Source organism: Oncorhynchus kisutch, linkage group LG4, assembly GCF_002021735.2.
Source record: "Oncorhynchus kisutch isolate 150728-3 linkage group LG4, Okis_V2, whole genome shotgun sequence".
Classification (NCBI taxonomy): domain Eukaryota; kingdom Metazoa; phylum Chordata; class Actinopteri; order Salmoniformes; family Salmonidae; genus Oncorhynchus; species Oncorhynchus kisutch.
In genome coordinates, this window is record NC_034177.2 from 40,307,543 (window position 1) to 40,320,803 (window position 13,261).

Here is a 13,261-nt window from a genome sequence, read left to right on the forward strand (position 1 = left end):
AAAATGTTAAATTGTTAAAAGTAGGCCTTGTACATAGTTGTATGATTTGTTAAACTTTAATATCAATGGTTTTTGTCTCAGCGCAATTCCGTTACTGTAGAATTGCCCTTATATAGAATAACCCGCAATCTCAGAATTTCTAGGCGTTATCGGGCGACCAAAATAGAACCAGTGAACATTGGAAAGATTAAACTGTGAATTGGTAAACTTTAAGATTACAACCCAAAGGAGCACAAGGAGTGACTGTTTATAGGCTGGGATTATTGAAGTAAATACTTCATCATGCAACAGGGTGTGTAACACTACCTTTGAGAATTGGCATAGAAAGAGGAGTCTCACCCACAGTAACTATGTTTAAATACACAGCCCAAGATGTTTGTAGAAACAATGGCAGCAGCACTCCTACACCCAACTCCAAAGCATACACTCTGTCAAGAATTCACATGAACGCAGCGCAGAACACACTCTCTCTCTCTCTCTCTCTGGTGCACTCACAACCAAACAGGTTTTTGCAAAAGCACTGGATCAGCAGTTGCCTTTCTGCATGAAAACCACAACAGTTTAGCAGAGCAGCTGAATAACTCTGACCAGTGACCAGTCCTGATCCAACATACCAGTGTGAGGGCCTTGTCAAGACGTTTCAGTGGTGAGAAAAACATAAACAAACTCACATTACTGCATCTACTTATGAGCCTGGCATCCACTGATTTTGCTATGTTTCATGCTGTTCCACTTGAACAGAAACAATGGTGAGTGAAGCGTTCAGTCTGGCTTAACCAGGCTATCTACTAATGGTACACCAGCTCAACTTGGCAGAGTGATTCAATTTAATTCATTGCATAGATTTTCATCATAGCCTTCGTAAATGCAAAAAATTGTGTCTGGGACAGTTTTTTTCTCCTGATAATCAAATGCAATGCACCATTATTTAACACCAAACTGTCACTGTGTCTGTTTTTTAAAGAAGCGAAAAATCCATTCTATGGGGGAAGCTACAAATCTAATGTACCCATCTCTGAATGAAAATGACTCCTCAGATGCATGTATGACCGATATTTCTTACAGAATGGAGATCTATGCCACTGACGGGGGATTTCCTGTGTTCACACCTCTTCATTGTATTACTGTGAGTAATATACGCACTCTGTCACCCTGCCAACTTGCAAACACGTCTCAGCTAAGGTTAAGTTCAGTTAAGTTCGGGGAAGGAATCTGAGGATCCTGTTGTCTGGATCCAACAACAACTCTAACTTCCTCCTCTTGTCTAGAGCCTGTTCCCAGAACTGTTCCTGTCCACCTGGTCTGCTGGGCCATATTCATGAGGGAACAACGTAGCAAAACCTTTTGTAGGGAAGACAAAAATTTGCATTTCTCATTGGACAACATTATTCCCTCCCTGTTTCAGTCAGTTTTCTTACATTTGGTGCCTAATGAATATGACCTCTGGCCTCATCTCTGGAGAGTTTACTGGGGAAGGGAATGTAAAGCAGGCATGCAGACTGGCTGGATAGCCTACCACAGAGTGTGAGAAACACAAATCAAAGACAATATAACCTACTAGAGACGAGTACCATAGCTTACGAGAGAAAGAATGGGTGAGAGAGTGAGTCTGTGTGTAATAGAGAGAGAGAGCCTAGGTGAGAGAGTGGAGAGGTGGGAAAGTGAATCTGGGGGGGGGGGTCATTCCATGTCATTTCAGCAAGCCATGAAATCCGTCATCTCAGATTGTTGTGAAAGTTAGAAACAGATAAGGTAAGCATTCCAGAAACATTATTTTGTGAAAATATAATTCGATCTCTGATAAATTAAGCTAATTGATTGCACCCAAATTGGCCATTTAATTTATTGGATTCATATAATATTCTTTAATGATAGTACCTAACATCCGATTTGGACAAAACACTTTTTTCTAACAATGAGTAAGACAGGACATAGGGTGTGGGTGGTAATACATCCTCGTCCTTACCCTGTAAAGAGAAATGTATCACTGAAGTTGTTGGGTTTATGTCCATCCTACATCCTGGTATTACCAGGTTCTGAACACTAGATGGTGCTGTTCTTGCAATTAGGTGATTGTTTTTGAAGAATCATGACAGCAATCCATTAATTTGCAGGTGAAGACCGTCGCTAAGAGGGCACGACAACACCTTTCCCCCATCAGGAGACTGAAAAGATTTGGCATGGGTCCCCAGACCTTCAAAAAGTTATACAGCTGCACCATCGAGAGCATCCTGACAGGTTGCATCACCGCCTGGTATGGAAACTGATCGGCATCTCACCGTATTTTCTTAACTCTTTCTTGAATTGCACTGTTGGTTAAGGGCTTGTAAGTAAGTATTTCACGGTAAGGTCTACATTTGTTTGATTTGATGCACACTTTTGAGTTGATGCACACTTATTCACACAATACACACACATCCTTATAATCACAAACACATACATTATAGAGACACTGAACCACTGGACACCTCCCGTTTCACACTGTGCATTTAAATACCGTATTCCCGACATTGCTCATTCTAAAATTTCTACTACTGTACATTGTATTTTAGTTACACTGTTTAACCACACCGCCTATTTATTTAAATTATGGGTTCTTGGTATACAGTGCCTTCAGAAGGTATTTTACGACCCTTGACTTTTTCCACATTAGTGTCGCCACGATACCAGATTTTCAAAAAAAGAAACAGCACAACAAAACTTTATGCAAAATGGTGGGTGCTACAGCTTGCAAAATAAACAATTGTGACTCTAGGTGAAATCATAATGCTTTTTGTTTATAACATAAGGACTGTTTTCCTTAAGAAATTCAAATCGGCTTCCTAGCCATGGTACTTCAGAGTGTCGCGATACTCATGACAACCCTACATTAAACAGGATGAAGAAGCCACAGCGCCATACTACTTGTCAAACATACAGAACTGATACAACAGTGCCTTTGGAAAGTATTCCGTCCCCTTGACTTTTTCACATTTTGTTACGTTAGACTTATTTTAAAGTTGCTTAAATTAAAAGAAAATCCTCAGCAATCTACACACAATAACCCTGAATTTTTGCAAATGTATATAAGAAACTAAAACAGAAACACCTTATTTACATAAGTATTTGGACCCTTTGCTATGAGACTCAAAATTGAACTCCGGTGCATCCTGTTTCCATTGATCATCCTTGAGATGTTTCTACAACTTGATTGGAGTCCACCTGTGGTAAATTCAATTGATTGGACATGATTTGCAAACAAAGCAATCAGGGGAGAAGGGCCTTGGTCAGGGAGGTGACCAAGAACCCGATGGTCACTCTGAAACAGCTCTGGAGTTCCACTGTGGAGATGGGAGAAACTTCCAGAAGGACAACCATCTCTGCAGTACTCCACCAATCATTCCTTTATGGTAGAGTGGCCATATGGAAGCCACTTCTCAGTAAAAGGCACATGACAGCCCGCTTGTAGATTGCCAAAAGGCACCTAAAGGACTCTGACCATGAACAACAAGATTCTTTGGTCTGATGAAATCAACATTGAACTCTTTGGCCTGAATGCCAAGTGTCACGTCTGGAGGAAACCTGGCACCATCCCTACGGTGAAGAATGGTGTTGGCAGCATCATGCTGCTGGGATGTTTTTCAGCGGCAGGGACTGGGAGACTAGTCAGGATCGAGGCAAAGATGAATGGCGCAAAGTACAGAGAGATTCTTGATGAAAACCTACTCCAGAGCACTCAGGACCTCCGACTGGGGCGAAGGTTCAACCTTCCAAAAGAACAACGACCCTAAGTACACAGCCAAGACATGGCAGGAGTGGCTTCGGGACAAATCTCTGAATGTCCTTGAGTGGCCCAGCCAGAGCCCGATCAAACATCTCTGGAGAGACCTGAAAATAGCTGTGCAGCGTCGCTCCCCATCCAACTTGACAGAGCTTGAGAGGATCTGCAGAGAAGAAGTGGAGAAACTCCCCAAATACAGTTGTGCCAAGCTTGTAGCGTCATACCCAAGAAGACTCAAGGCAGTAATCGCTGACAAAGTTGCTTCAACAAAGTACTGAGTAAAGTCTGAATACTTATGTAAATGTAATATTTCCGTTTTTGTATTTTTTATAAATGAGCAAAAAATTATAACCTGCTTCTGCTCTGTCATTATGGGGTATTGTGTGAAGATTGAGGGGGAAAAAACAATTTAATCAATTTTAGAAGGCTGTAACGTAACAATGTTGAAAAGGTCAAGGGGTCTGAATACTTTCCAAATGCACTTGTTGTTGGTTGTGGGATTGGCGTGGTGTGTGTGTGTGTGTGTGTGTGTGTGGGGGGGGGGGGGGGGGGGGGTGACCATTTCTTTGAATTCTTCATGTATAACTCATTGGTTGGGTCCAAATTGGCTGTTAAGTACAATATTTATTAAATATATGAATCCTCTAAATAGAAAATGGGCAATTTGGGTGATCTATTAGATAATTTTCTCAGATATCAAATTCTATTTCAACAAAATGTTGCAGGAATGCTAATCTTATCTGTTTTATCAACAGAAACGACTTAAGAACAATCTGAGATGGTGGGGGTCAATCCTCATTCTTGTGATTTTTGAGATAGGGGACAGCTATTGCCCCTGCCCAGCGTTTTTATAAATTGCACCTGATAGGGTGTTTAGCACATAGTGTAACACTCACCCCTCACCCCCCTGGCTCTCACAATCACATGCAGGCCTGAGAGATGGAGTCTTGTCACCAGGCAGAGCAGTCATTATCCAAGATGCCCCCTCTCTTACCACTTTAGTCCCATGTTAAGTCCGAAACAGTGTGTGTGTGTACTGCATACAGGAGACCTTAGACTTTGTGGTGCCTCAGCATAGTTAGTAATCACATTAATACATGTGGTGACCAGTAGCGTTGTGTGGGCAAAATCACTGAAGCTAAGCCAAGCCAGTAAAATAGCCATATTACAACCTGTTGCGTCATTTGCTCTGTAACCCATTTGTTCATAAACCACTGTGATATACAATGAGGCAGTGACAACAAAAAGACAACAGTCACACAGTAGCTGAATAAATTCAACTACACATATGTTTGTTTCATCACAAAGTCGGAGAGCAACATCTGTCCGGTGAAGTCCACAAAGCAAATATTGCATGTAAAAAACAGTTATATCACCTGCAGCGTGGTCAAGCAAGTTAATGTTTTGACAGTTTACTAAACAACTACTGATTTAGAACCATGGCATTACCCCAAGTCAGCACAAAGACAACAGGAGATCTGCCTCCGCTATTCCAGCACCATTTCAACTTAAACATTTAAACATCATCAAATCAACAAGGCTATAAATGCTTAGTTTAATATACTGAAAACCAACTTAAAGATACCAACAAATATTTAGTCCAATCAGTGTTGCTAAATATCATGTCCCTTGGCATCCATGAATACACGCCACTGGTGGTGACTGTTGTGTATTGGGGTTGTGCCGCATAGCATCATGGGTGTTGTATATTGTAGACAGAACTCGTTCTAGATCAGTGGTCACCAAACTTTTCTGAGTCAAGATCACTTTGAGTCAAAATGCAAGAAATGCCGAGATCAGCCACTCTGATTTTTTTTTGAACATGACTTAAAAAACATAAGCTTATTCAACATTAACTTATTAAAAACAGTACTGTAGCAATGGAGGTTTGTGCAGTAGGCTATAGGCCCAATACATTAACACCACATATTGGATTTGCTTGAATTGCCCTGCCAATGCATTGTTGTTCGGACCATTTAAAAATATATATATTCAGCTGCATTGCTGGTTGTATCGGGAGTGGTAGGAAGAATGAGCATTTTATGGCTTATAAAGGTGTTGACAGTGCTGAGTAAAAACATGAACTCACTCATGAAAACAGCAGCTCTTTGCTGTATTTGTTGACAGTCTCTCTAGACATGGTTTTAAATCTTTTGAAATCTCAACTTTGCTTTAGCTTTTTTTCACGCCTTCTAGGTTACTGCAGATACGGTATTCTGAGGCATCCGATTGGCCAGCGCTGGGCCTATAGTGCACTTTACTTGCTCTCCGGGCCCCCGGAAAGGAAGAGTTTGTACCTTCATACACATGAAATGGTTCAAAATGGGAACACTTCGCCTACCTGGCACGCAGGGCAGCTGAAATCAGGGTACCTACCTCCAACAGCGCGAGACTAATACATTAAAATAGGAACGCAAGGCTTTATCGTTGTTTTTTTTACAGAAATGTTTGGCAATCGACAAGGAATGCGATCGACCGGTGGGTGACTACTGTTCTAGATAAATGGTTGGACTAATTCCTGTCCGCCTTATGTATAATCATTAGTGAATTGTTATATAGACGTGGTCATGAAGTCCACGTGACCTAACAAAAGATGGGCGATGAATAAGTCTGAATCTACAGTGACTATTTTGTTCTTAAAAATGTGTCATTATGAAATGGTCACCTAAAGTCGTCAGGGCGTTGTGTCATGGTCCCCTGGAGGTTTTGTCCAGTTCCCTGTTGGTCCCGGGGGATGCCCCCGAGGACGTTTTTAGGACTTTCTTGGTCCCCTGAACATTCTTGGGATGTTGTCTTGGACCCCTGGAGGTTTTTGTCTATTGCCCGGTTTGTCCCGGGGACGTCCCCTGATGGTCACAAAGAACTATAATACAACGTCCCAAGACCGTTCAGTGGGAATGTAAAGGGAAATAAACAAAGGTTCCCCAGAGAATGTTCCCTTGGGACCATCATGCAACATTCTTAGAACGTTTTCAGTATGTCAGTGGGATAATGTCACACCAAAACCCTCAAGGGAGAAAATGGATAACGTTGCCGAATGTCCTCAAGATGTCCCATGTTTGCTGAGTAGGCTAATGTTAGCACAATGTATTGCTAAAAGAGGCAAGTGTGCATAGTTGAGCTAGCTAAGAGAACGTGAGTTAGCATCATAATGGATGGTAGAAAAGGATTTAAGACGGACATCGGAGCGGGAAAACAACTTGAGAATCACGTGGCTGTGGAAAATGGTTGAAGACAATATTGAAGTGAGTGACAATCAGGACTCTATTGACAAACGGAAAATGTCTGGAATTGTTATAAACAAACAGTTTGGTGAAAGTATTGAGCAGTGGAGATCATATACACAGTGGTTTGAATATTTAGTTCTTGCAAATTACATTGATGAGGATAAAAAAAATGTGTGTTATGGACCAAAGTAGGCTTGGGCGATATACCATTTATACGGGGTTATTTCAAATTGACGGTCTGATTTTCAATACCCAGCTGGGGCTGCAGGGTTGCGTGCTACGCCACTGCGTATAACTGGAAGCTAAGTATAACTAGTAATGCTGTAAAGAGGGCTTCGAACTCGACCAAAACAATGGAATTGTCTTGAAAATGTGTGGGGGGGGGGGGGGGGGGAGGGCCGTGAAGGAAAGATCCCAGGTCTCCTCATTGCCCCGCAGCAAAATTAGTCTACATTCAGGCTATTGTTTGTATGTGTATTTCATACTATTTTGAGGTAAAAATCAGAGTATAACGATTGTATGGATGTCAACCCCAACACACGTTCATGTCATCGTTAACAATAAACTGCATTACAGTTACAAATGACTGACTACCATCAATGACTTCTCTATGCCTGCTATGTTAACCAGCTTATACGAACTTGAGTTAGCATTTAGCAGTCACTTCTTCTAAACTTGAAAAGGGACAACTTCCACATGTTATGCAGTGAAAACAGCCAACTATATCAAAATCGGACTTAAGTAAGCACATTGTGGGCCTGTTACAATACATAAATCATGACTGATTTGACAAATATCGCCTTTGTTAGACCAGATTTGTTGAATGTGCGCCAATCTAGACAATGGGATGTCTGAGTTTCATTAACTCCTTTACTGCATAGACCCAGTCGGTATTAGATAGAATGTCGCGGCCCCACCCGCCGGTTGGGAAAACAACATGTGGTTACCTACAGTGTAGGTTACCCCACAAATACTTGGCTTTTTAAACGCAGTTTTATTTTTGTCTGCAAAACTACATTGAAGCAAATTAGAACATGTCTAAAGATTACTTTTCAACATTGCTTGCTTCCGAGTGTTCTCACTACTTAAGAAAACATAATATTGTAGGGCTTCCCTCATGCCTCTTTTCATGCTAGCTACCAGCCACCCGGACACATTGAATGCTGTTGAGCAAGAGAAAACAGAGGTGAGTGATAGACAAGGAAGTCAAACTGAATATAGCTGCTGCTAGCTCCTAAGCAACTTTGCAGTATTTTGTTTTGTTGTGTGCTATTTCTTACATTATTAGCCCAGAATGTTTTTTGTGTTATTACATACAGCTGGAAAGATCTTTTGGATATCAGAGCAGTGGTAACTCACCAACATTACAACCAGAAATACAACTTTCCGGAATTGGATCCTTTGTTCCTACCCCCCAAGGCAATTAAAAAAGTATCCCAGAGGCTGCTCCAAGATGCCGCCAGTGGAAAGTGCTATTCGGAGTGAACTTCTAATCCAACTTAGGAGGCGTGCACCCCATCCACTGCTTCCGAGTATATTACCTGCTAATGTTCAGTCCCTGGACAATAAAGTAGCTCAGGGCGAGGATCTCCATCCACAGAGACATCAGGGACTGTAACACCATGTTTCACACAATCATGGCTCTCCACATAACCAGCTGGGTACTCTGTACATTGTGCATTCCAGAATAAAGAACTCTCCAGGAAGAAGAAAGGCAGAGGTGTATGTTTCATGATTAACTACTCATGGTGTGATTGTGATAACTTACAGGAACTCAAGTCATTTTGTTCACCCGACCTAGAACACCTCACAATCAAATGCTGACCGTATTACCCCCCAAGACAATTATCTTCGGTTACACTCACAGCTGTGTATATCCCCCCTCAAGCCGATACCACGACGGCCCACAAGGAACTACACTAGACATTGTGCAAACTGGAAACCACATATCCTAAGGTTACATTTATTGTAGCTAGGGATTTTAACAAAGCAAATTGGAGGAAAACTCTATCGAAGTTCTATCAACACATTGCTTGTTGTACTCGCACTTCAAAAACTCTCAACCATTGTTACTCTCCCTCTGGGATGGCTACAAGGCTACCCTCCCAATGGCTACCCTCCCCTGCCCTCCCTTTGGCCAATCAGAACACAACTCCATTCTGCTCCGCCCTTCCTATAGGCAGAAACTCAAATAGGAAGTACCCATGCTAAGGTCTATTCAATGCTGGTCTGACCAATCAGAATCCATGCTTCAAGATTATTTTTATCAGGCGGACTGGGATATGTTCAAGGTTGCCTGGGAGAATAACAATGACATATAGATGGAGACTCAGTTCATCAGGAAGTGTATAGGGGGTGTTGTTCGCACTGTGATTATTAAAACCTACCCAGATCAAAAACCGTGGATAGTTGGCAGCATTCGTGCAAAACCATGGCAAGGTAACTGGGAATATGGTTGAATACAAACAGTGTAGTTATTCCCTCCGTTATGCAATCAAACAGGCAAAACGTCAGTATAGAGACAAAGTGGAGTCGCAATTCAACAGCTCACACACGAGACGTATGTGGCAAGGTCTACAGACAATCAAGGATTACAAAGGGAATATCGACGTCTTTCTCCTGGACAAGTTAAACACCTACTTCGCCCAATTTGGGGATAACAACGGCCCGCTCTCAAGAACTGTGGTCTCTCGTTCTCGGTTGCCGACGTTAGTAAGACATTTACGCGTGTTAACCCTTGCAAGGCTGCTGGCCCAGACAGCAGCCCTAGCCGCGTCCTCAGAGCATGCGCAGACCAACTGTTTACAGACACTCCAGCCCAGTCTGCTGTCCCCACTTGCTTCAAGATGTTCACCATTGTTCCTGTACCCACGAAAGCAAAGGTAACTGACCTAAATGACTATCGCCCCGTAGCACTCACTTCTGTCATCATGAAGTGCTTTGAAAGGCTAGTGAAGGATCATATCACCTCCAACTTACCTGACACCCTAGACCCAATTCAATTTGCATACCGCCCCAATAGATACAGAGATGATGCAATCGCCATCACACTGCACACTGCCCTATCCCATCTGGACAAGAGGAATACCTATGTAAGAATGCTGTTCATTGACTATAGCTCAGCCTTCAACATCATACTACCCTCCAAGCTCATCATTAAGCTCAGTGCCCTGGTTCTGAACCCCACCCTGTGTAACTGGGTCCTGGACTTCCTGAATGGCTGCAGCCAGGTGGTGAAGGTAGGAAACAACACCTCCACTATGCTGATCCTCAACACAGGGGCCCCACAAGGGTGCCTGCTCAGCCCCCACATGTACTCCCTGTTCACCCATGACTGCGTGGCCACGCACGCCTCCAACTCAATCATCAAGTTTTCAGACGACACAAAAGTGGTAGGCCTGATTGCCAACATTGACAAGACAGCCTACAGGAAGGAGGTGAGGGCCCTGGTGGAGCGGTGCCAGCAATATAAATTCAGAGGGATCTCGCCACTATCCACATCGATGGGACAGCAGTGGAGAAGGTGAAAAACGTCATGTTCCTCGGCGTACACATCACTGACAATCTGAAATTGTCCACCCACACAGAAAGTGTGGTGAAGGCGGAGCAACAGCGCCTCTTCAACCTCAGGAGGCTGAAGAAATTTGGCTTGGCCTCGAAGACCCTCAAACTTTTACAGATGCACCATTGAGAGCATCTGTCGGGCTGTATCATCACCTGGTACGGTAACTCCATTGCCCGCAACCACAGGGCTTTACAGAGGGTGGTGCGGTCTGCGCAACGCATCCCCGGGGGCACACCTACAGCACCCGATGTCACAGGCCAAAAAGATCATCGAGGACAGCCACGGCCTGTTCACTCCGCTATCATCCAGAAGGTGAAGTCAGTACAGGTGCATCAAAGCTGGGACCGAGAGACAGAACAACAGCTTCTATCTCAAGGACATCAGACTGTTATATAGCCATCACTAGCCAGCTCCCACCCGGTTACTCAACTCTTAGAGGCTGCTGCCCTATGTACGTAGACATGGAACACTAGTCACGTTGATAATGTTAAACACCGTTTTACTCATTTCATATATACTGTATTCTACTGTATTTTAGTCAATGCCACTCCGACATTGCTCGTACTAATATTTATATATTTCTTAATTCCTTTATTTAACTTTTCGATGTGTGAATTGTTGTGAAGGTAAATACTACTGCACTGTTGGAGCTAGGAACACAATAATTTCGCTACACATGCAATAACATCTGCTAAATATGTGTATGTGACCAATAAAAGGTTATTTGATTTTGATAGCTAGGTTTCCATCCAATTTGTGACAGATTTTCATGCGAATATTCAAACATTTGCATAAAGCAATATACACATTTTCCCACCAGAGATGTTTCCATCAAACTGAATTTTTGCTGATAAAAGGCTGTGCATGACAACATGGTGCACATAAAAAAAACTTTTGCAGTTAAATTTCCAATTACCGATGAAAAAAGACAGGTTAAATGGGATTCATTTTGATTGCATTTTCTAATCTGATGTTTTTTTCACGAGCCAGGTAATTCATCTGCATGAAATGGATGGAAACGTGATTATAGGTCCAAAAAGGTGGTAAACTATATGTCCAAATACAGTAGCCTAATTCTCACTCTGCATCCAATTGGGGGTAGTTGTTTTTGTAAATATTTGTTTATTAAAACTATGGCCCGAGAAAACACGGATTATCCATGTCAATGAAACTTTGATGTTGAAAAAACTATAAAACGTAAGCGGCATCAAAACATGCATTATTCCTCTCTCTGTATCACTGGAAATTACATGACTGCGATGACATACGGACCAGTGTTGTTATGGCCACTTTCTGGCTGAGTCAGAGAGAGACTGCTAGGATGTACATGAGCTCTCATAAGCATATCCTTTTATAGGTCAGATGTTTGTGCATTTATAGCTGATTCCCATTAAGCTGGACTTCCATGAATCAATAATTGCCTTTCTTACTGCCTGCATTTCTTCCTTTCTCTCTCTTGCGCACACACACACTGTTTATCAACAGACCTAACACACCCACCCACCCTGTAAAGTTCCCTCCCATGACATCCCATGATTAATGCCACGTACGAATTTGTCAGAGGTAGACAAAATATATTTACATGGAAAGTTTACTGAAGGTTTTCGTTATCCGAAAGATAATAAAGAACGTGGTAAAATAGGCAAATATGTTGTGATGCGTCAGTCATGTGAATATCTATACAATGTTAATGGTCGGAAAACTAAACACCTAGACCATCCATACCTCGTCCTCTTTTTCATTCTTGAAACATAAACATGCCGCTCTTCTCTTGAAACCTTCGCCATCATAAATCCTCGTCTGGTTGGGTTTAAACTTCATCATATATTCACAACCTTCGTGCTCCAAGGATATCCGAAAGGTGGAGTGCATAAGGATCCAACCAGATCAAGTCAAGTGCCTACTTGGTCAAGAGAGGAGCAAGAAACTACGCACAGAATCTCAAAATAAACCTTCAGGCAATCAAACTTCAACGTCGTTCATCTATTCATTCACAGCAATTAAGCACCCCATATCCCCGGTGTGTTGATGTTTCTGCATAACATCCTGTCTAGTTGCCGCTGTCAAACGGCATGTTCCCTACGCCAACTAGCACCATCTGTGGTCCGTGAGCACCGCATCTTGCTGACCTCACTACAACGCAGCGACCACATATCAGCGCCAGCCCCTGCGACGTTACATGCCACGATTAGACGTTCAATAACTTGCCGTTTCCCAAACTGAAACAGACATGAAACGCCCTCGGTTGTCATAATCCTAGCCTACTCAATCTAATTTCAAGTTGTTTACGGTGCTACTCTTACCTGCAAGTATACTATTTAAAACTTTACATTCTGGCATAAGTGAAAGCCAAGTCCCCATTTCGAGGTCCATAAGAAAACATCACCATTTATTTGAGTTAAAGATGCAAGTAGGCTACTGCACTCAATGCAATGTTCGACACCAATACATTTACCTTGTAGCCAGCTGTCAAACCTGCACCATTGTACCTAAAAATTATATCGATCTTCACCTTACTATGCTGTCCTATAATGGTGAATCAAGAAACTGAAGCACCTGGCCATCATGTTTTGGATGATGGTATATGTGAGCGAATTCATCTCTTTGTATCACCAGGTGGTGCCTGACTTTCACACCATCAATTGAAGGATAGACTAACTAAAAATCTAGGATCAGAGTGAAGATTAAGACTGTCTGGAAATAAGCAAG

The 13,261-nt window shown here is 42.4% G+C and overlaps 1 protein-coding gene across 1 annotated transcript in view; it reads right to left on the reverse strand.

Annotated features, from left to right (window-relative positions):
- The window catches only part of LOC109889521 (diphosphoinositol polyphosphate phosphohydrolase 3-beta-like), a 28,146-nt gene extending 15,457 nt beyond the window's left edge, over window positions 1-12,689 (reverse strand). Inside the window, exon 1 of the mRNA XM_020480996.2 lies at window positions 12,278-12,689. Coding sequence (XP_020336585.1) covers window positions 12,278-12,424 — 147 coding nt within the window. The 5' untranslated portion in view covers window positions 12,425-12,689. The remainder of the gene's footprint in view (window positions 1-12,277) is intronic.
- Between the last annotated feature and the right edge of the window lie 572 nt (window positions 12,690-13,261).